Raw genomic sequence first — 24,992 nt, 5'->3', positions numbered from 1 at the left:
TGAGCGGGCATTGTTGTAGGTGTCAGCTCGACTGTGTGCTACTTGATATCCAAAACAGCAATTAAACTGTGTGTGCGTGAGAACATATGAACTCTAAATGTGGGAAACGCTGTCAATTTAAGCTTGACCCAAACAAAACAATCTGCTTGTTGTTCTGCCAATATGTGCATTTTTTTTTTTTTTCTAGAATTTCACCCACACACAAACACGTGTGCAGGCACAAACGGGCAGACTCACACTCTCATGAAACATATAAGCTCGCACAATGCTCTTCCACTCAGCTCAGAAATCCTGCCAAGAGGCAACCTGGGAATTCCCTTAGACAGAAATTGAATTAGTATTGACCCAGGCCGAGCAAAAGGCTGTAGCAGGAACCTGGATTATTGTACCATACAAGGTCCTCGCTGCCAGGAGGACACTGAGACATGCTTTACCATCATGGCTCAAGTCTTCAAAGTGCTTAAGGACAGCCACTGTATAGGAGTTCTTCTTCTTTTTACACAGCCTGTGTTCTCACAGATCAAACACTGACTGCACTTGCACTTACTAGAAACTGTATGTGAATGTCCTGATTTATATGAGCCTATAAAGAACATTGCACAGTGATTTATTTGTTGTTTTGGTCACTTTAAAATGAGTCTCCCTGTCATCAGCTTCCTCTTAGGTCCTACTCTGTTTATCTAGATTTTTTTGTAACCCTTTTACCACCGGCTCGTGTATTAAAACCCACCTTATGTTATGAAGATGAAGCTTTAACGCTTATCAAATGTATTATGGTAAAAGTCACATCTCAAATAGTATACAGTCTAGGGTAATGTATGATTCTCACTCTTAAATAACGTTGGAGACTGTAGGGAATACACTTGACCTGTATGTATCTTAATACTTCAATAATGAAACACAATTTAATAAAACCAAACACAATAATCTCAGTTTCAAGAAATGTATTAATGATGCAGGGAAAACACACATCAAAACCGTTCTCTATGGAAGAGAGATATAGAAAATAAAAAAGTATAACCCCGGGGTTTTAGAGTTTTTGTCTTTTCTCAAACTGTCTAATTTTATTTTGAGTGCACTCTTTTCTACTTTCGTTGGCGCGCTTAGTTGGAGCTCATGATGGAAACCTTTTGATACCTGTACTCCCGTGTGTCTGTGAAGTCAGCCAGACCAGGCCGCAGCTGATGAATCGCTCGCTCGTTGCGGTAACGACCGTCTCCGCTCGCAGCAGCTCGCAGCGGCGAACCTCCGTCTCCCACGGCAGCAGCGAAGCGTCCTCTGTGTCCCTCGGCAGCAGCGAAGCGACCTCCGTCGACGACTCTCTCCCGAGACGACTCACCCAAGCCCCTCCCGTCCGTGCAGGCGGCGTTTCCCCTCAGCGAGGCCCGTGGTGTTAGCCTAGCTCCCGTGGTGTTAGCCTAGCTCCTGCTAGCTAACAGAACCGAACTCGTCTTCGTGTTCACAAAACACACGCAGTGGTGGAGAGTCGGACTAAACACACTCCGAACACGTCGCTCAACTACAGTTCACAGTCACTCACTCATAACTCCACACTGGCGACACACACAGTCCCGAAGTCTCCGCTCTACGCCATTAACACGTTGCTCCTTCTTCTTCCTCGCTCGAGTCTCTCCCCGGAAGTGTAAACATTCAGGTCATGACCTCACGCATGAACTCACGCACATAATGTAACGTAATAGAATTACTTTTAACTTCTTTTAAAGGCACACACATCTCATGAAATTATGTTTTTAAAGTTACTCATTTTAAACATTAATTATTTATACATTTTAATACCTCGTTTATATGAAATAGTTATTTATGTAGATTTTAACTTCACCTTGAACTGGCATTTTATACTTAACTTATTCCCATGAAAATAATGAAATAAATACCACTGATATTTATCAGAGTATTACACTCTCCCCCCACCAAAATAAAAGCATGCCCTCATGACTTTGTACCTTGAAAACATAAAACCAATATGGCACATCTGGTGAGAGAAACACACAATTAAGCAATTATAGGTGTACCTATCCACTTGTAAATACAAGAAACAAACTTCACCGTAGGGGCTGCTATGACACTTGGATGACCTGGGGTGTCATAAGTTAACCTTAAAGGAGCCCTCTTTAGTCTCTGAGGTCTGGTCTGAGCGTCAAAGTCAAGATCAGTCTCAGAGTCAAGGTCAATGTCTTCTTCTTGTAAGTGAATGTCTTCAGTCAGTGTTTTGTCTCTTTCAGTCTCTTCATGGTTCTCACATGTCTCTTTTAATTCAGGTTCTGTTGTCTCAGTTGACTCAAGTTCATTTCCACTGTCCATTTCAGGTTCCTCCACACATTCCTGTGTTTCTGCTGGCTCAACTGCTTTTGGTTGTCCAGTCAAGTCGCTTAAGAAGATATCCAAATCCAGACTGAATGGTTCCAGAGTATCATCATCCATGTTGTTCCTGAGAGGTTCAATAGTGGAATCATACCACAGTCCATAGTCCTCATCCTCTGAGTCAGTGTACTCTTTTCCAACAGGATCACTGGGTCTAACTTCTCTTCTTTCAGAGTCTTTATCTGGCGTTTTCTGTCTTCTCCGTCGAAGAACTCTCCTTGTAGGTGTAACATCTGTATTAGATACAGGATCTGGACATATCCTCTTCCCGAGAGGCAGGAGGTGATTTCGATGGAGGATTTTGATTGGTCCATCGCCATCTTCAGGTTTCAAGCGGAACACTGGTAAGTTCGGCATCTTGCTTTCCACAACATATGGTTTCGATGCCCAGCGATCTGCCAGTTTATGCTTCCCTTGTAATCCAAGGTTCCGTAGCAAGACTCTGTCTCCAGGTAACAACTGTGTAAATCTGATTCTTTTGTCATATCTCTGCTTGTTGTTATCATTCTGCTTGGCAGCGATGGACTCTGCTAGTTCATAGGCAGCCTTCAACTCCCTCCGCATGTCGGAAACGTACTTGAGGTAAGTTTTCTGTTGTGTGCCATCACTAGAATTCTCAAAACATAGATCCACAGGTAATCTGGCTTCACGCCCAAACATGAGAAAATAGGGAGAAAATCCCGTAGCTTCATTCGGAGTACAATTATAAGCATGAACCAAATGTATGACGTGCTGACTCCATTTCTTCTTCCTGTTTGGTTCCAGAGTCCCTAACATGTCCAACAATGTCCTATTAAACCTCTCGGGTTGGGGATCTCCTTGAGGATGATAGGGCGTCGTTCTTGATTTTTCAACTCCGAGTGAACTCAACACTTCGTGGACAAGGCGACTTTCGAAATCTCTGCCCTGATCACTGTGCATCCTCTTGGGCAATCCATAATGGACGAAATATTTCTCCAGTAACACTTTTGCCACTGTAGAGGCTTTTTGGTCCTTTGTTGGAAAGGCTTGGGCGTAGCGAGTGTAGTGATCAGTAATGACCAGGACATTTTCTGTGTTGCTCGAATCGGGCTCAATGGACAGAAAGTCCATACAAACAAGGTCAAATGGTCCATCACTTTGCAGATGAGACAAAGGTGCAACTCTCTTGGGTAAAGTCTTTCTTTTTATGCACCTCACACAAGACTTGCAATACTCTTCGATCTCTGACTTCATCCGAGGCCAGTAGAACCGATCTTTAATCAGGCCGTATGTCTTGTCGAGGCCCAAATGACCTGAGTCATCATGCAGTGATTTCATTACTGTGTTTCTGTACTTTTCTGGTAGCACCAATTGAGAACAGCGTGATTTTCCTGGTGGAGTTACAATGCGATACATTACTCCTTTCTGCATCTTTAACCTGTCCCACTCTCTCAACAGCAAAGAGCAAGCTTGATGTTTTGTCTTGTCAACTTGGTTGATATTGCCATTTCTCAGAGCCGACCACACTTGTCCTATGCCGGGATCTTCCTGCTGAGCGGTTGACAACTCAGTGAAACTCACAACAGGCATATTTTTGACACTCAAAGAAGCCAAATTACAATAAGCTTGTGGGATAGCTTGTGGAGAAACCCCCAAAAGGTCAATGGCTCTTCCAGACTGTGGGTTTCTGTGTTCTGTCACCGCAGACATCTGGCACATGGCTCTCACACCTGCTGCAGGAATGTCTTTCCACTCTGATTTTTGTATTGGACTGGGATGTGGACGACGTGAGAGGGCGTCGGCATCAATGTTTTGGACACCGGATCTGTACTTGAGACTGAAGTCATACGTAGATAGGGCAGCAAGCCAACGGTGACCCGTCGCGTCCAGCTTGGCAGACGTTAACACGTATGTCAGAGGGTTGTTGTCTGTCCTCACCTCAAACTTAGTCCCGTACAGATAATCATGCAGCTTGTCCACTACCGCCCACTTCAGCGCCAAAAATTCCAATTTATGGGCTGGGTAATTCTTTTCTGAAGGAGTCAAGCTTCGACTGACGAAAGCCACGGGTCTCAATCCTTCACCCTGATCCTGGTACAACACTCCTCCTAGCCCTTCTCGGCTAGCGTCGACATGCAGCACATAGGGGAGATGAGGATTTGCAAAAGCTAACACAGGAGCTTGAGTAAGCCGTCGCTTCAGTTCCTCAAAGGCTGCTTCACATTTTTCATCCCACCGATGACCAAAAGGCTCTGAAGGGTTGAGGTAAGTATTCTCCTGTTTACCTTTGAATTTCTTTGCAGCTGGTGGGTAACCGGACAACAGTTGGTTCAACGGGTGAGCTACTTTGGAATAATCCTTCACGAAGCGTCTGTAGTACCCACAGAATCCAAGAAACGACCGCAAAGCAGTCACAGTGTTCGGTCTCGGCCATGTGGTTACAGCTTCGGTCTTCTTTGGATCAGTAGAGACCCCATCTTGTGATATGATGTGTCCGACGTAGGTTACCGATGGCTGACAAAACTGGCATTTATCCAGTGACAACTTCAGTCCTTCATCTCTCAAGCGGTCAAGCACCTTTAACAATCTGGTTTCATGCTCCTCGAGCGTCGCTCCAAACACAATGATATCATCGAGATAAACCAATACCTCAAGCAAATTCATGTCTCCGACAGTCTGTTCCATGATCCGCTGAAACGTAGCAGGAGCCCCTGTCACTCCCTGTGGCATTCTTTCAAATTGGAAGAATCCAGCCGGGCAGATGAAAGCTGTCTTGTCTTTGTCAGAGTCTGTCATTGGCACTTGATAGTATCCACTCCGAAGGTCGAGCACACTAAACCACTTACTTCCACTGAGACAGGCCAAAGCATCTTCAATTCTTGGCACTGTGTATTGGTCTGGGACAGTGCGACGGTTTAGAGTCCTGAAATCCACACACATCCTTATTTTCCCGTTCTTCTTCCTCACGACCACAATGGGTGAGGCATAAGGACTGCGTGACTCTGTAATAACACCAGCGTTTTTTAGCTGCGACAGATGTTCTCTCAATGCCTCCACATCTGCAGGCGGCAGCCGACGAGACCTCTCACGAAATGGTTTGTTGTCTGTGGTTTTGATAGTATGCTGGGTGCTTTTGCTGCATCCTACATCAAACTCATGCAGAGAGAAAGCCTCGCTCCGTTCCATCATTTTTGTCACCAATCTTTCTTTCCACTCCTTAGGAACTGGTGAGTCTCCAAAGTTGAAAGAGGAGGGCGTCAACTTTCCTGTTGATTCAACATCAGACTCTTTCTTTTCAGGTGGAGATGACATGACGTCGACAGGAAACAGATGAGCGATCGGCATTCCTCTGGTCAAGGTAATTTCTCGTGCTGACATGTTTCTGACTAGAACAGTGATTTTCTTAGCCATCACACCAGTGGATGTCTGTAACTCTGGTCTCACCAGGAGTTCATCTGGAAACCGTGACTCATTCGCAGGGTCATCAGGTGAGTCCACGAGGATGGTCTGAGTGCTCGGCGCTCCCTGAAACTTGGCAGCACCAGTCACTCTGGCGACTCCCCCAGGCCGTAAGGTGACAGGTTTGGTTTGAGTAAACCACACAGTTCCTCTTTTGTTGTTGTCAGTGTCAGGTGGCAGAAGTGAGATCTCACTGAAAACTTTTCTGAAGATTGGGTGAATGTGCATAGTTCTCACAAAGTTTTCTCCTCCCTTTTCTTTACAGTGGCTAAGCAGTCGTCTCACAGTGGGTGTGTTTGTGCCTACGAGCATGGAAGCTTCACCTCTCACAACTGGGTCAGGACATACCAACACAAGTGCATCAATGGTCTCACTCACTCCGACGTCCGCTTCCAAAAACTCCAGCCTAAGTGACAAATAGCCATCATAAGGGTACTCAGCAGGACTAAGACCCCATATCTGCAAAGTGCTGATAGACGTCAATGGCAGGTGTGTCAGATATCTGTCGTAGAAGGATCTGTACAGCAAAGTTACTTGAGAACCAGAATCGAGTATGGCTTTAGAGTAGATGCCTTCAATCTGTACTGACACAACAGAGCTTGGGCCCACTAAGCCTTCAGGTACAGTGTCAATCACTTTTCTTTCTGAGTTTTTACACTTGGTGGAACGTGTTGCAACCACCGGGATGCCAGGCCGTTCCTCTACTGGACCCCGCGGTAGTTTCCCGATTTCTTTGTCAGTTTAATGAGGCGCTTGTTGACTTTGAGTAGGTTTTCTTCACCTTCACATTCTCTCTTAAAATGTCCATCCTCCCCACATCTATAGCAAAATATCCCAGGTTTATCCTCTTGATAGCCAGACCTTTGTGGGGTAGCATTTTTTTTGTAGGTTGTCTTGGCAGGGATTTCTAGTTGTGGACTCTGTGTGTCTGGATGTGATGCTGTAGCAGCTTTAAGACTAATCATTTCAGCTTTCATGACACTGATCTCTTTTTTCAGCTTGGCTACTTCAGGATCGACTTCCGGTTCAGGTGCAGGCTTGGAAACAGGAGTTACAGACTGTGACATTACTGGGTTCTTGACATCGTTTCTGCTTTGGAGCATGTCCTCTTCCTCCCTTACCTCTTTTAGCAACTCACTGAAAGAAGGAGGTTCTCGCAGCTTGTGGGTCATGCGGAGACGTAGAGCGATCATGTCTTGTTGCAGTGCTCCTCTCACAACCTGCTCCATCCGTAATCGATTCATGTCAGACAGTGCCACGCCTCCTTTTCTGAAAATACAGTGCAGCAGTTTATCCAGCCTCAACAGGTAAGTAGACAGTTTTTCACCAACATTTTGATATGTGTGTCTAAACTTCACCAGGAGATCAGATGTACTCTCAGTTGTCCCAAAAGCTGTTTCCAAAGCTTGCATGTAGTCATGTGAAGTTGCAGTGGGCTTCTGCACTCTCAAAAATCTCACAATGTCAGCAGCTGGACCTTTTAAGCTTTCCACTATCCTCTGTTTCTTTGTATTGTCACTGCACTGCCACTCTTCTAGCAAATGCGTTGTCTGTTCTGCCCATGCATCATACTCTTCCTCGCCACTGGGCGTAGGTTTCACACCAGAGAACATGCGCAGCTTGCGATAACTCTGAGAATCAGCAGATGTGGTGTTACATTTATCCACTAAGGAGCTGATGGCGTGTATTAGTGCAGTGTTCATGTCAAGGGGTGAAGGTTGGAGTAAGCCGCTAACATCAGTGAGAGTTTTACCTTCAGTCTTCAGAAACGACATTAGTTTAGCTTGAAACTCTTCATTTTCTGCAGGAGCAGTGAGCACATGAACAGGCCATGGACCAGCCTCCCCAGGAAGTCCAACAACGTCAGGTAGGGTTTGTTTAGTCAAGTCAGTGGAAGTCTTGATCAGTATAAAATGTGTTTTAGAAGCTGTATCAAGACAACGATCAACTATTTCAGACTTCCCAAATACTTTAACCTGACTTAAAGCTGTTAGCAGAACTGCATCTGTGACATCTGGGTCAACATCACTCAAAACAACTGCATTTTCATAAGCTAACTGCTGCCTTTTGCACCAAGCTTCAATTTCAATTGCTTCCATTTTTTTTTAGCTCAGAACAGCAAAACTTCACAATAAATGTAAACACACTTAATAATTCCCCGTTTTTAGCAATGAGGATAATTACATTAGCAGTCTCGGAAAAAATTCTCTCTCTCTTTTTTTTTTTTTGAATAAAGAAAATAAAAAAACAGGTCAGTTACAACAAAAACAAATCCCGGAACGAGCCCCCAAAAATGTAACCCTTTTACCACCGGCTCGTGTATTAAAACCCACCTTATGTTATGAAGATGAAGCTTTAACGCTTATCAAATGTATTATGGTAAAAGTCACATCTCAAATAGTATACAGTCTAGGGTAATGTATGATTCTCACTCTTAAATAACGTTGGAGACTGTAGGGAATACACTTGACCTGTATGTATCTTAATACTTCAATAATGAAACACAATTTAATAAAACCAAACACAATAATCTCAGTTTCAAGAAATGTATTAATGATGCAGGGAAAACACACATCAAAACCGTTCTCTATGGAAGAGAGATATAGAAAATAAAAAAGTATAACCCCGGGGTTTTAGAGTTTTTGTCTTTTCTCAAACTGTCTAATTTTATTTTGAGTGCACTCTTTTCTACTTTCGTTGGCGCGCTTAGTTGGAGCTCATGATGGAAACCTTTTGATACCTGTACTCCCGTGTGTCTGTGAAGTCAGCCAGACCAGGCCGCAGCTGATGAATCGCTCGCTCGTTGCGGTAACGACCGTCTCCGCTCGCAGCAGCTCGCAGCGGCGAACCTCCGTCTCCCACGGCAGCAGCGAAGCGTCCTCTGTGTCCCTCGGCAGCAGCGAAGCGACCTCCGTCGACGACTCTCTCCCGAGACGACTCACCCAAGCCCCTCCCGTCCGTGCAGGCGGCGTTTCCCCTCAGCGAGGCCCGTGGTGTTAGCCTAGCTCCCGTGGTGTTAGCCTAGCTCCTGCTAGCTAACAGAACCGAACTCGTCTTCGTGTTCACAAAACACACGCAGTGGTGGAGAGTCGGACTAAACACACTCCGAACACGTCGCTCAACTACAGTTCACAGTCACTCACTCATAACTCCACACTGGCGACACACACAGTCCCGAAGTCTCCGCTCTACGCCATTAACACGTTGCTCCTTCTTCTTCCTCGCTCGAGTCTCTCCCCGGAAGTGTAAACATTCAGGTCATGACCTCACGCATGAACTCACGCACATAATGTAACGTAATAGAATTACTTTTAACTTCTTTTAAAGGCACACACATCTCATGAAATTATGTTTTTAAAGTTACTCATTTTAAACATTAATTATTTATACATTTTAATACCTCGTTTATATGAAATAGTTATTTATGTAGATTTTAACTTCACCTTGAACTGGCATTTTATACTTAACTTATTCCCATGAAAATAATGAAATAAATACCACTGATATTTATCAGAGTATTACATTTTCATACATTGATTTTTGAACATCTATTCTGCAGATCTCTCAGAAAATCTTGTGAGATGAATCTTTATAAATGTGATTTGCTGCAGTGCATCTTGCGTGCAGTGAATATAATAGTATTTAGATTAGTAGGTCAGAAGCCACGCATTCAGAGACACAGCGCTAAAGTAAATGTCCATGGTGATGATAACGTTTTTGAAGTGTTTAATTTTCACCTTTTGGCTTTAAAGATTCAGTATTAAGACCCCATGGCTTAACTGTTCTTTTTTAACTAACCGTCCGTGTCGTTAAGTGTCTTGTAAAAACTACAGAGACGTGATTTTAAGAGACATTTATTAAGACTTGGAGAAATATTCTAAATGTGCATGACATACCTCTGTAATCCTCCCATGGAGAGGCTTAATGACGGATACAAAAGTTGACTCACTGAGGGAAACGCAATAGTAAAAAGAGCAGAGAGGGGAATACGCTGCCTCATGTCTTAAGTCTTACCTGCTAATTGCCAACGCTAATTAATGATTACTCAATGAATTAATCTGTGCCAAGCTATGCACACACTGCAGCGTGCAAATCCAAACGCCACAGAAGAGTGTCGGCGTGGCCAAGAACAAACTTTATCGACTAATAATGCGGCTACAAAGTGCAGCTCCACAACACTTTATCTACACACAACAAAGAGACGCTCTGATAAAACTACTTGAAGGTGTGTGAACACGTGTACGTGTGTGTTTAGTGGGTGTGTGTTGCCCATTTTATAAATTATTCTGCTTTTCACAATCACCTTCTCATAGCTGTAGGAAGAAAAAAACAGCTTCAGTTGGAGTAGTTGGCTATATCCCCAGTTTCTAAACACACCTTTCATCCACTGCTTTGTGTATTCCAGAGAAGATGGATCACATGACAAATGTTTCACTATGTAGATATTTTGAATCTGCTGTATGATTCTTGGAGACTTTTCCATGGTGGAACAAAAACTAATATTGTTTTGGCATTGCCTCCCAGAAGTATGGCACCACAGCCTACTTTCCAGCCCCCAATGATGTGAAACACACACATTCCTCTTCTCTGTTTCCTCCTTCTTTCTTTCTTTTATTTATTTTTTTTATTCTTTTGCTGGCACACACACACGCACCACATATGAATACACACACACACACTCTCCCTCTCTGCTTCTTTTTCTCGTCAGCCCCCAGAGATGGTAAAAACATTAGACCTGCTGTGGAGGGAGTGAGGAATGGAGAATGCGTTAAGGAGAGAATGGTAGGGAAAGAGTCAACAGATTTCAAATCCCAAAACAGCTCGGGAAGGCCCCCAGGGATGGAGGGATGAGGTGAGAGCGAGGGAGGGAGAGAGGGAAGAAAGAGTGTCAGCAGGTATTACGATCACTGTCACAAGCAGGCGTGAGGAGCAAACCCCCCCCTTGCCCCTCCCCTTATACCAACACACAGGCAGGGGCACACACACACACACACACACACACACACACACACACACACATTTTAACACACACTTTGTACACTTATTCAGGTGTACCAATACTACTGCTGCCCTGCCCTCATACACACTCGCACACAGCTGCTCAGACTCTGGGAGGAGCCCAAGCAGGAATCACACCTCATTTGAAACAGACACTGGTTTCTGTTCTGTGTGTGTTCGTGTGTGTGTTGCTTATTATGCATGTTGCAAAATCACAAAACCTCCATGGTAAGAAAAAATGTGACTAAAAAATGAATGGAATGTGCTATCATGTGCTTATTTGAACAGGCCAGCGCTCTGATTTTTCTGCAGTAAGATGATGAGATATGGTTCTGGTATGTGTGTGTGTGTGTGTGTGTGTGTGCAGCATATTTTGATGTGTTATTTTTGTTGCAATAACCAGTACCACATGACTTTTCGACGGTGCAGTAATGCACAGCTTGATCCTTGTCTCCTGGTATTCTCGACTGCTATTTTTTTTCTCTCTTCCTTTTTCCTGCCCTTCCTCCTCTTTTCTCAACATTTTGTTCCAATCAAATCTTTTATTTATGAGTTTGAGGGATATAGAATTCTTTGATCAACCTGCAGTCAGCGGCTACATGAGTGTTATCCATAAGCGGAGCGGCCACCGGGGCAGAGGGCGCAACCGCCCCGGGGCCCTCGCTCCTCCGTAGGGGCCACTGCTGAGCCCGTATTGAGCTTGGCTTGAGTGCAACAGCAGATGTCTGTCCCTGACGCTGAGTAAAGTTACACCATCATTTGGCCAAATGCCGTCCTACTGACTGATGAAGTTATAGTGTACCTGATGTGTTTCTTAAAATCTAGTAAGGCAGAAAAATAGAGAGAAAGTAGCAGCTGCATCAAAACATAAGAAGTGAGAGAGTAAGTTTAATTGCATCCCGTGTTCCTTCTACATCTTACTTCTCACCTTGTTGGTCCATTCAACACTTGACGATGGAACTGATCATCAATCTGACGTTACTGCCAGCCAGCTAGTGGCTAACAACAAGGCTAGAATGAACCTATGTGGATGATTTATTTCTATACACAGTAGTGGAACATACAAATGGACTTCACTAAACTACAGCAGACTGAGTTGGGACTGCGACTAGTGAGTGAAATAGCCATGGTATAGATTTTTGGTTATGTTAGATTGGTTGTATAAAGGTCTGTCTGTTGTCCCTGCTCTTGATGCCGGAGAATATCTATTCTTCTGTATTTGAAGTCCTCTCAACATCCAAATTGCAGGAGATGCAGTTTGTTTTGATAAAGGTAAAATCGTGTTTGTGCTGCTACAATTATGAACTGGCCTACAAATTATATTCTCCAGATATGAGGGCACATGCTTGTTTGCTTAAGACCCACAGGAAGAATTGCATCTTTTTTTTTAACTGTGAAATTGGAATGTTCAAGTTAAAGGGATAGTTCACTCAAAATTGAAAGTTTCAGAGTCCTCCGTGCCTTCTCTGAGTTACAGCGGGGCTCGGCGCAACACTGCATGTCCATATGACGGTTGCAAATGGATACCACTTGTCTTCGTAACAAAAAGACACACCAAAAAACATCCAAATACCTCCATAGTCGCGAGATTTGCACCGACGCCGGCGCAAATCTCGCAAGATTTGGACGGACCAGGAAGAGGACCTTCCACTACAAACAACCTTGAAATATAGACTTATTTAATTTTTTTCGGAACAATTTTGCATTTCGGGGCTTCAATACAAGACGGACATTACATACGAGCAGCATGGAGGTATTTGGATGTTTTTTGGTGTGTCTCTTTGTTACGAAGAAAAGTGGTATCCATTTGCAACCGTTATATGGACATGCACTGCTACGCCGAGACCCCCTGTAACTCAGAGAAGCCACGGATAACTCTGAAACTTCTCCCAGCCCTTAGTCGACATGAGGGTGAGTAGATAATGAGTGAAATTTTAATTTTGGGTGAACTATTCTTTTAAACCTTCCCACTGAAATAGTGACTTCGATATCACAATTACTATATGAGTACTAGAAATATGAGTTTTGCATGTTGTTTGGCTCTATAAGTAGTCTGAGACAGGGCTTGCCACCAAACAGTTTGTGAATCTCTGCATTCAGGGTGCCGTGATTAAACTTTTTAAGGTGACTGACAACAATTTGTGATTATGGATAAGATACATAGCTACTCTACAGCATTATAAAGAAGGGTACCTCAAGGAAGCCCCGCCCCCTCCGTGTTGAGGCTCAAGCTCCACCCCTGCTTAAATCAGCCGATATATGTCCACTTTTCACCACAGTATGTTATGTAGTTATGTAGGTTATGTTATTGCAAGTGTAGAGGTGTAGAGAAGGTTGTACCATCTATTACAGTGACAGCCTGATGACGTTACAACGCAGAGTGGGGAGTTAAACACTGTACAAACTGTAAACACACCTTTCCATAGGGCAAAGGTGTTTGTTCTTTCAATCACTGTAATCCTCCATAACATCTCAGCCTGTTTGTTCTTTTATTTTGGTGCCATTTTTTAAGTGAAGTTTCATTTTTAAATGAGTTGCTATCTGTCGCTGTCCTTGTTTTGTTATATTCATCAGAAACGATCAGTTGGCTGTATTCACAGTCTGAGAGCATCAGGAGTAGTGGTTGTATTTTTTGTATTTTTTTTGCTGAATGGTAGTGGGGGAAATAGCCTTGTCCCAAATCTCCATAGCTATGGCCTTGTAGCAGGAGAACTCATGAATCTCATTGCTCTCCCATTCAGCTGGAAATGGAGTTCTTGTACTCAGCGCGCTTCTCAAAACACAGGAGCAGACGCTCCGTGTTTATGATTGTGTGGAATTAATCTGTGTGTTCTCCTAAAATACACCCAGTGACAAATGGGTACTCATAAGAGTCAGAAAATCCCTTACTCCCCACATTTTTTGATTTTATTTTACATTTAACAAGGTTTCCCGATAGATTTCCTTTCAGGACAGAGAATTACTCTGAGCAATGTTGTTCTTCGTCAAACGACTGTGGGCTTTTTTGTGCGGTATTTGCTTACTTTGCCCCTGATTTATCGTGTTACTCTTCAGAATTAACACTGACACACAGGCCTGCTATACCTCCTGTGTGTTAATCTTGTAATTTTGGGTCATTGTGGTTCATTACTTAGAGTAGTGACGAGTCATCTTTAATCCCAAATTAATCAGTTAATCCCAGTCCAGTGTCAGGCTGTTGTTGCTGGCGCTACGTGAGACCGGAGTCTGCACCTCTCCCCTTGACCCTCGCCACTTCCTTCCTCCTAAATCTCCCCCCTCCCCCCCTTTCCCTCTTATTGTGTCTAAACCCTTCATCAGTATTGCGGAAAGTAACTGGCCTTTCTAAGAAATTAAGGGGCATCCGGCCTCGAGGCGGACCGTGCCATCCAGTTATATCAACAGAAATGTTAAAAGCATGAATTTTTATTTCGCATGGTTAAGCTAATGCACTGGTGCCGAATTGAATTTATAAATAAGGCAGATTCAGTGGCCTTGAAACCAAATGGATGGAATTTGTTCAAATGTTTCACCATTTACTTTAAAGACTTTGTTGATTGGTATTAGACATCAAATGCAAGCAGCCTACCTCTGGTGCGAATACGTGAGGGTGGGGCGGGTGGGCAAGTGTGCGTGACTAGAACAAGACAAAGCTGGCTGCCTTGAGGGTGAATAAGGGGGACCGTCCATACCCCCGATGCACAGAGCGATATGAATGTTAACCGTTGTGACGGAGAAAGATGGAGAGGCAGAGAGAAGCGTGGATCGGCTGTGAGGGGAGGGAGAGGCGAAGGGGGCAGTTTAGACTCCTGGGATTCCAAAGCAGTGACCGTGAAAGTGCTTAGATAAACAGAGAGAAAGATGGCAAAGGGAGGGAGGGAAGGTGAAGTGGGTGAAATGGTGGTGGAAGAGGCAATGGAGAGAGGAGAGGGCGAGAAAGAGTAGACTTGACAGGGGAAGGAAATGAGACCTGTAGAAGAAGGGGTGAGAGAAAGCAGATGGGAATGAAACCAAGTATAGAAGTTTTTAAATAAGTTCAGCAGGAGTCAGAGGGACTGAAGGGGACCAGCTTTACTCTATTTACTCCTTAACTCTTGCGCCTCTTCAATCTTTCTCTCTCCATCTTCTCCTTTCCTCCTCTTCCTTCTGTTTAAATAATTCAGGTCGGTAGGCTGTATAAGGGCAGGTTTCCTTGACATGTCTTAACTGTGTGTGTCTGACTGACTGACTGTCTGTCTGACTGACTGACTGGCTCGCTGACCGACTGAAGGACAGCTCCGGTCCTCCAGCCGGCCATTCCTCCACTTAACAACCGCCAAATAATCAGACACAGACAGAACGGGAGAGGGAACGCACACCTGGGATATGAGAGTCTGTTGCTGCCGATCCAGCATTGACCTTCACATCATGGAGCGAGAGACACAAAAACACAGCGCAAGAATGGGAGAGGGAGGGAGAGAGATTGTCTACGGCATCAGAAGTGTGACCCACTTAGTAAATGATGGATTCTCAAAGCCAAGTCTAATTTATGGGATGAGTGTATTTGCTTTGCGAGCGCCCTTTTCACTGTGAAGTGTATTTGAGTAAATGTGTGTGTGTTTTAAGGCGTGTTGCTCGCATGTCCTCCTTAACCCAGTTACACAGGTGGGCTTTGCTGACAGACCTGGGACACAGATAAGTGTAGTTAAGTATAGTTAAGGTAATAGATGAGAGTGCAGACAGGTCGACACTGTGAGAGGGAGATTAAAATGTAAAATAACACTTTTAAATGAGCCACAAATGAAACTATAATATGTTTTTAAATGCTCTTTATTACGTGCGAATAGCAAACATGTTGTGATGAAAAAGCTATACCGGTGTGCACTGCTGGGTTGTATTTGGTTGAATGCCAGCAATAGACCGGCACTGTAAAACAAACCAGATAAGGCACGTTGAAAACCAGGCAGCATGAGGTTACAATGATTATTTTCATTATTCATTAATCTGTTTATTTGGCCAATCGTTTGGTGTGTTCATGGTGAAAAAGTTTCCCAGCAGAGCCCAAGGTGACATCTATAAACCGCTTGTTTCAAAGATATTTGATTTTCAATGGTATTCAGCAGTGGGGAACTGAGACCAGAGACCGGAGATTGTTTGACACAGACCTCATTGGATAATCAGAGTAAAGTTGTTGCAGATTATTTTGTTGATTGTCACTTTTTTCAAAAATTTCTTTATAATCAACAAACAAAAGCCCCATCAGCACAGACCTGATACTATAAACAGCTTTTTGTGAGAGTGTTATTTATTTCAAAGTTGACATTAATTTGTGTTGCTACACTTATCTGCTATGGTGCTGTGTGTAAAGCTGAAGGGTCCAAACAGCAAAGTTTGAACATAAACACGAGACAAATGATGTTGACACAGTAAATCAGCCCAGTTGTCGCTTTGCAGTAATGCACTTTGATAGATTTCATAAATAGTTTGAATCATGGCTTTTTGTGTCCACCAGTCACAGCTGTCACTGTCTTCCTCCCCACTCCCCCCATCCTGTCGGTGTCTAAGCGGTGAGCTACTGTAGCTATATTCAGGTTTATGTATCCAGGCCTGGCACCTGTACAAATCAGCCCTGTATTTACACTGCAGCTCCATTTAGTCTGCAGAAACATGGAGAGCACTCATTACTCTGAGGTTTAGGCTGTCCGACAGAGGGATGCAGGAAAAAAGACGGATGGAGTAAAGGATGGATGGGTGGGGTGTTGGCTTGGCACCAATCCCAGCTCCGGATTGGTTGTTGTCCTGGCAACGGCACGTCTGACCTTATTTACCCCCTCACACGCCCCTCGGTGTACGAGCGCTGCGTTTTCGCCCATGCACATGTCTTTCGCCGCACACACTTTCCCCGTCAGTCTTCTCTGCATGAGAGCCGAAAACTCTCTTCCTTGCGTTCTTTCTCCCTCTCACACTCCGCTCATGAATTTGACCACCTACACGCGGGGCAGGTGAGAGTCAAGTCGGGTAACACTTAAAGCTGCTACCGTGCTGGTCCGCACAGTGAGGCAACACATCAGCATGCAGTGTTCTTTGGTCAAATAGCGAAAAAAAAAAGAAAAAGGGGGGCCATAGACTGCAAGACTGCCCTCTCGTCTGTTTATATTGCGGACAGTAATTTCATACCTCCCAGAAAAGTCACTGGAAAGCTTATTTTAGGATCCGACCAGACCACACGTGGAGAGCGGCGCCTATGCATGATAGAGCTCTGCCACAGAGGGGGATGATGGTTCCTGCAGACCTGCAGCCATATCAAAATGGTTCCGATGGATTCGTTTCCATACTGATTGGTCCTGTGGGCCTGATCTTGCAATTTTCTTGAGCTCCGATGGCCGTAGCTATACATCCTGTTGTGCTGCTGAGTCCCACAGAATGGACACGCATACACTCACGAGAGGAGGACCTGTGCTGTAACAGGCAGAAAATAGTGTCTGTCTTTTACCTGAGGCTCAGAGTCCCTTTAGGCCTGAAGCAGCAGGTGTGTGTGCGTGTTTGTGTTTGTGTGTATGTCGCTGTGTTCTCTCCGTGTCTATAAATTGATAGGGAATGTGGGTCCGTGAGGCAGCCTGCTGATTTGCGCAGTGTGAACGAGGGCTTGAGTGGTCTGAATGCCTTCTGGTCATTTAATGGAGCCTGCAGGGCAAGAAAAGGTGCAACCAATCATTCCATCTAGGTACTATACACAGACTCCCACAGCCACAGTGGCCAACACTTATGCACAGAATTCATATTGATGTGCGATGCACCACACTGCGTGTACATGCGTGCACTTGTGCTCCCTCTGTCTGCGTGAGGACAGAAGAATTTGGATTGTCTGATGGCACAGGAATTTTATTTTCACAGGAAATTGTTTAGCCGAGGTGGTAAGCCACTCAGATCCTGATCCATATTAATACAATGTGTGTCTGCTCATGAACAGAAAAATCACAGACTCAAGTGGACGGGGATGGAAGGAAGGGGGGGTAGTGGGAAAGTTCACATACCATCAGCATTTGAAGATTACGAGTCATAGAAAGGAAAGCAAAAAGGTCTGGTGTAGAGGAGAGGTACACTTCCTGCTGACCTTGAAGGAAGCACACACACATATACACACACACACACGGACACTCACACAGGCATGCCAAACAGGAAAGAGTAGATAACAGCAACAGCTTGTTCTCCCGTAAGTCCCTCTTTCCTCTCTGTGAGGATCACCGTCTTTGGCCACAGTTTGGTGACACTGAGAATATCAAGAGGTGGGGTCGGCAGAGGCTTGAGGATGTGAGGCAGGAGGGGGGGCGGGGGGTAGTAAAGGGATTTTTCGGGGCAGCTGGGCATGCAGGGTGGCGGGGGGCCCCAGATGGTCAGAGGTGGGGGGTGAAGTCGTTGTTTGTGCGCGTTGAGGGGAGTAAGCGCCAGGTTAGACACAACACTGGTGTTTGGGGCTCTGGACACAGCATGGCTTGATGGGGGTGAGGAGGAAGGGGGGCACAGCTAATGTAGGGTAGATGGGTGGGGGGTAGTCCTGATCCTGCTCTGATCCTGTTCTGATTTCATATCCATGCAGAGAAAGATCAAGGAAATGGTGAACAAAAGGGATAGAGCCATGCAAATTCTTAGAAAAGGTGCAGCACTGAGTAAATGAAGTCTCTTCCCCCGTCGTTCTGAGATGTTCTCATGGATGTAGCACTACCACAGTTGCATGATTCCTTCTTCTGTTTTCCTCTGAAGTCTAGGTTAGCCTGTGGAGCGGGAGGTCACAGAGAGCCTAGTTATCTGCCTCGTTCCCTCTTTTCTCCAGTTCTGTCTTCAGGGTCTTTTTGTCTTGAACTCCTCTCTTACTTTCTCTCAGTTAATCCCCACTGTAGTCTGCTGCTTCCACAAAAGGCTCCCACAGGCTGGTTTCATTCACCTGCTCAGATCAGCTTTCGTTTTGTGTTCAAATGTGAGATTTTTTGTGCCATTTGCCTCGATTGTGTCTCCGGTCCCTCTATGGTCACACCGTGTGTCGAAAAACGTTTAAATGCAGCACTCATCGTTAGCACATCTCTCTAAACGAGGTGGATTGTTAGCAAGCTATGGACATGCTAGTGCTGGGGTGCACAAGCCACAGATCTGTTTTGGCCTAGAAATTGTTGTTATTTCTGCTTCAAACATTGCACATTTTCTCATTTAGTTTTTTACAACTTTGCCCTCCAAGCTAGCTGCCTGGTCACTACTCGCCAATAGCTGCGTTTCCACTGCAGGAGTTCCTGTGAAAGGTGTGTGTGTGGGTCAGAGTAAAACCCATCGGACTCATGAGGCAACGTGATCATTGTGCAACAGTTTCGATAATCACGCAATCGCAGTTTTTTGTTGTTGTTTTTCCGGCAATAGACGCTTTTAAAAAATAATTTTTTTGTTTGTTTGTTTTTTTTTGTTTGTTTTTTTTGTTTCTGTTTTTAAAAAAATGCCGTTTCGATCATCGTGTGATTGTGTAATACATCTTGTCTTTTAGGGCCTAGTGTCTTATTCCATTTTATCCCAATTAAAAAAATAATTCTGGGCTTTAAAATGCCGCTTATTTTGGGGCTCTCTCTTGGCGTCGCATCCCGCTTTGAGTATGCCCAACCAGAGGAAACCTCAATCCCCACCGATCCCCACCCAGTTTTTCGGGGCCACTCTTGGTACCTACCCTGAGGCAGGGACTCGCACCAGCGGCCTCTGCCCCATAAAATTACCCTTAAGTTCCTGCAGTGGAAGCGCCCCTTATAGTGTTAATGCCACCAACTCCAGTCTCATATCTGACTCTACAGTACAGTTTATACTCTGGCACGGTAGGGTTGTATAAGATGTCATGTATAAACATTAATATAACTTTCCCAGTCTGCTTCTCTTTGTTTCTGAGTCCAGTTGAACTATCGACCTGTTTGTTAAAGCTCTGCACGGATTTACTTCACCTGAGAAAGTAAATCCTTTGATTACAGACTTTCTATTCTCCTGTATGTTAAAGTTGACAGTTTTATTCTCTCAGATTAATGACTCACCTGATATGACCTCAGCTGTAATCATACAGCAAACCACACCCGTCTGATACAGCACGGGGGGGAAAAAACCAAAAACCTGAAATACAGAATACCATTTTCACTAAGTCATCCTGCTAGAAAGCGCCAAAGATCCTCCCATGTCACCAAGTAGTGCTACTACATCACACACCATAGAGGCTGCAGCTGTGTCATGCTATGCCCAGCCAAGGCACAATGACCACAGCCTGCTGTGCCCAGCCAGCATAGTGACCTGAGTTAGCTGTCACCCTGCTATGACTGACCACGGAAGAACTGAGACTCCACCAAGCCCTTCGGCCTCCCGCCGTCGCTGCCAGGAACCAACAAGACTTCTACTGTGGGCTGGTTAGCGTACCATCACAAGCTTGAAAGTGTTTATCAAAAACCACTGTGCTTACAATATACATTTTTGGAATTCATTCGGGACGCGAGTGTTGTTAGCATTTTCATTGTAGCAGAATATTTTTATCCCACATGTTTGTGTGCAGCGCTTGCTTTAAGGGCCCCAGCGTATTCAGTATGCGTAGTATGCAGCTGCTGTGCGTGATGGAGTATCTGCTCTGTATTCCTGGGGCCGTGTTGTGGGATTGTTGGTCCTTTAATTATTCTCTCATATTAAAGGATCAAAGGTCTCTGCCACAGTCAACCCCCTGCATTTCATTATAACTGCACGCACACAGATAGACACACATACACAGACACTTACACTTATATATGCTTTTTTTGTGCATGTACATTTACATGGACATTGGGAGGGAATCGGTCTTTATTCAGTTATGTTCAATTTCTGAATTTTGAAGGTGATTTCCTGTAATTATAAAAAGGGCAAATGCTGGCCTTTTCAAGTTTTCCACTGAAGAGTCACGCCTGTTATTTTTGATTTGGCTTCTCAGTGAAATTTTGCGTTATCAACCAAGAGCTTGCACTTGCCCTCACAAGGGTGTCACTGCTCCCCCTCTGGCATGAGGGATAGAGCATGTTTTATTCTCCTGTAGTACTTTCATGTCTTGGTGGGTGTGGACATGTGTTTGTGTGTGTATTCACGCCCACATGTGCTTAAATGCACATGAATGTGTGTGTGTTGTTGTGTGTCTTGCCCCCCCCCCTCTCCTGTTCTAACGCTGGACAAAACCAATCCTCTCCTTTGCTTCCAGAGGATTCCTCCTCTGATAGGCTACTCCAGCCCTCTGTTCTTTGCCACCCACAGCTCCTCGCTCCCATGATGCCCCTGTGCTGTCACCGCTGTGTTGCATGGCGGCTGGCAGGAGGGGAGGATGCTAAGTGTAATTAGGGCGTACCCAAGCCTACCAGGGCCAGAGAGAAGGAAATGGAGAAAGGAAGGGATGAGGAGAGAGAGCGCTGACAGTTTGACATCAGTAGAGCACACTGCCTCTGTAATTGCTGGCATGCATATGGCACCGGCTGATGGTGGAGGCTTGTGGGAGGAAAAGGGGTTGGAGGGCTAATGTCGGATAGAGAGGAGTCAGAAATAGGAGGGAGAAACACGTAGGAGATGAAGCCTCTGAAGAAATAGATGGGGAGCGTTGAATGTGTGTCATCCAAAGAATTGGGGGAAGAAGATGGAGGAATGCAGATTGGGGGTTGGGAGGTGGAGAGAGGGAACCTGAGCAATGCAGAAGAAGCTTGAGGTGAATGACATGTATAGCAGGGGGTGCAGCATGTTGACACAGCACACATCTGTTATTACATACACACAGGCACACACGCGCACACACGCACGCACACAGGCACACACACACTTCCACAGCTGGTGCACCTAAGTAAACATTTCTCCACCTCAGAAAGCACCACAGGTAGTAGGAAGAGTAAATGGGCTGAGTGAGTGTGTGTGTGTGTGTGTGTGTGTGTGTGTGTGTGTGTGTGTGTGTGTGTGTGTGTGTTTTGTGCGCACGTGCACTTACCGATACGTGCTTTTGTGTTCTCTTAACCAAACAATTGAGTGACTTTGTTCAGCTGTAATTAGTGCACACAGGTAATAGAGCTATCGGACGTGGCCACACACACATTCACGGGGGGGATATTGATCAGGGGAGTGTGTGTGTGTGTCCTGAGCCAGGGATCCTGATCGATTGTGTCCTGTCTGGTTGATAGATCGCCAATTCTGCACGCTACCTATTGAGCAGGAAGCAGCACTGGTGAAACCTGCCTCCAGGGTCTTACCTGCACCCCACTGATTACATACATGCACACACACACACTCACACACACTTCTTTTTTTTGCTCCATTATCTCCAGTAGAAATACACACTGTCACACCCACACTGAGAGAACATGGGTTTCTATTTCAGCTTTTTTTTCAGTCGTGCCATATGACCTCCTTCCCTCTGACGCTCTCTTGTCATTTCTCCTCTCGTTGCTCCATCCATCTTTGATAACCTCTGCAGATGTGTGGGACCACCTCAGTCTCCCTCTTCCTGTCTTGTCTATCTGTTTCATTTCAGTTTTCATCGGTCCCGTCTCTTCCTCCTCCTCCACATCCTCTAGTCCTCTCATTTATTCTTTTGGTCTCTTCTCTATCCGCCTACTTAACTTGAGACCACTCCGCCGTCCAACACCACTGCCGCCGCCGCCGCCTCCGCCTCCCCATTCCACGCTCCTTTTCCCTCCCATGTTCCCCTTCACTGACTCCCAGCACTCCCTTCCTCTCTCCTCCGCTCTGTCACCCCTCTATAAAGACTCCCACTGACAGACCTGAACCTTCTGCCCAAGCCACATTCTGCCCCTCATTGTTTTCTCCTGCGCTCCATGCGAAGAGGAGTCCAATTAAAGTCTGTCTCCTCTCCTCCTCCTCTCCGTTGTTCTGCTCTCTGTGTGTCTGCACTCAGACTCTCTGGGGTCACTAATTAAAACACTTTATTTCTTTTTCTTTCTCACTCCACTTTTTCCACCTGTTCATCCAACTTTTCTCCCCCCTTTGGCCTCTTTATTCATGTTTTTCCTCTTCCACCTTTCCTCTTCGAATCTGTTTTGGCAACTCTTTTCATCAGCCTGCTTCTGTCTTTCTCTGGGCCCCCGTCTCGTGTCACTCCATCACTCACATCCTGTCCCACCTTTTGTCACAAGTTTCTCTCCTCACCGCTTGTCTCCTGCTTTGTCTTGTCATACTGTTGTGATCACAGTCTTATGATTTTGTCATGTTAGATTTACCTCTCTCACTTTGACCTACATGTACTTGCCCCAGTGTCTTTCTCCATATTAGTTTGTACACGGATAACTCTTTATACAGCAGCTGACAGGAAGTCAGAATCTGCAGTCTGAAGGAACATACATTATGCAGCTCTTCTGTTCTAATGATGCGCTCTTGTCCAGAGTTGTTGTTATGCCTAAAGCCAATCAACCTTGACTGAAGACATGGTTGTGCATGCACTTACATGTCTGCCTAAGTCTGCACTCGCCTGTGTGTATCTGTGTAGGGGGAGAGTGAGAAGCAAAGGGAGTCAAGTTTATTTTACACTGAACTCCCTTCAGTGCTCTTCATTAGCATACAAGGATTTGTTGTTCTCACTCTCTCTCTCTGTCGCTCAGCACTGCTCCCTCACTGCTCTTGAAATGTAATGGAGTTGTCTCATTGTGATATATTAAATCCCACAGCATTCTACAGAGTTTATCAACCTATGTAATTGATATGTGTAAACGTGATGAATTATCCACATTCCTCCTGGCGCATGAGGATTATGGAATACCTGTCATCTGTCTTCTTTCTTTCATTGTCTGCCTGTGTTTAATCACCACCTCTCTGTCCCCTTCAGTCATGTGGATGTAATCGTTAGGTGAAATATTAATGCTGTTGTCATTATTAATCCTGTTGTCATTCTATCTTCCAGGTTAACGTCAGGAGAGCTGTCCGTCCAGGTGAATCTGAACGACTACCTGGACATCTACTGCCCCCACTTCCCCAACAAGGAGTCGGTGGGCTCAGGGCAGCCGGAGACTCTGGCCCTCTACCTGGTGGGAGAGGCGTCGTTCAAAGGCTGCGTGGAAACTAGGGGGGCCATCAAGAGATGGGAGTGCAACACCCCCTACGCCCCATTTGGACCAGTGCGCTTCTCTGAGAAGATCCAAAGGTTCACACCCTTTTCACTTGGGTTTGAGTTTCTGCCAGGGCATCACTACTACTATAGCTGTAAGTATAAGTTCTGTCTGTCTCTCTGCACACGGCCAATTCATTTAACAAAATATGCCAACTGGAGAATGATAAGTCCTTTTTAAATCCTTAAAATAATTTGATTAAGAATTCATTAAGAAGCTGGACCTTAGCGATGGTTTGCATTTGGGCTTGAAAAGAGACTTCAAGTCCACTGAATTGAATTCAGCAATAAATGGTCAATGTACTGCACTTTTATAATCTTATTAGGCCACTAAAAGAGCCTTAGTTCCAAGTTACATTCACCCATTCACACAAAGGTCTTTTTCTGTGCATACAGTACTCACACAGTGATGATACATTTGGGTAGTTTTGGGTTCAGTGCCTTGGCCAAGGTCACTTCAGCATGGTGACTGGAGGATTCAAGGATGAAGCCGCTGACCCTTTGATCAGTGGACAAGACACTGTACCTCCTGACCCGCAGCCTCTCCACTTGATTAGGCACAAATCACCGTTCAAGCTTTTAAAACAACAGAAGATGTACTTCAAACCTAAACTCCTAGCAGTGAAATACCAATCTGCCTCATCACAGTTTATTAATCATAGCTATTTATCAATGAGCCAAATCAGTGAAGATTCATTTCCTGAATAATCACTTAATCAACAAATCATTTTAGAAGCGGCTGACATTTTAAAAGTATCACAAGGCCAAATCAGGGTTGGGTGGTCATGTCTTAAAAATAGTCTTTTTTTTAATATGCAAAGTGCATTATCACTGATTTTTTTTATGTGAAATGTATTTTTTAGTGAAACCATGAGTATTGGCTTCAGGGTCCATGCACACAAGCAGCCAAGTAAAACAGCCCAAAAAGAGAAAAGAAATATAAATATTTGATGTTTCAGTTCATCAGCCTGTGCAAAGACACCTGTGTTGGAGGAAGTGTGTGACCAGGCAGCCCTGCACTTTTAAGGATGAACTATCTTGAGCCAATGTGTTTTTTATGAGGTGCTGAGTGTTGGCAAACAGCTGCATATGG

General features: G+C 44.8%; 1 protein-coding gene across 1 annotated transcript in view; it reads left to right on the top strand.

Moving 5' to 3' along the window:
- Window positions 1–24,992, top strand: part of efna4 (ephrin A4) — a 43,476-nt gene that overhangs the window by 6,776 nt on the left and 11,708 nt on the right. Inside the window, exon 2 of the mRNA XM_085801294.1 lies at window positions 23,696–23,994. Within this exon, the coding sequence (XP_085657420.1) occupies window positions 23,696–23,994 (299 nt within the window). The remainder of the gene's footprint in view (window positions 1–23,695; window positions 23,995–24,992) is intronic.

The sequence above is a fragment of the Trachurus japonicus genome, chromosome 16, assembly GCF_045865225.1.
Source record: "Trachurus japonicus isolate A0001 chromosome 16, Traja_1.0".
In the NCBI taxonomy this organism is placed as follows: Eukaryota; Metazoa; Chordata; class Actinopteri; order Carangiformes; family Carangidae; genus Trachurus; species Trachurus japonicus.
Note: the sequence above shows the minus strand (reverse complement) of the source record. Positions and strands in the feature narration are given on the sequence as shown.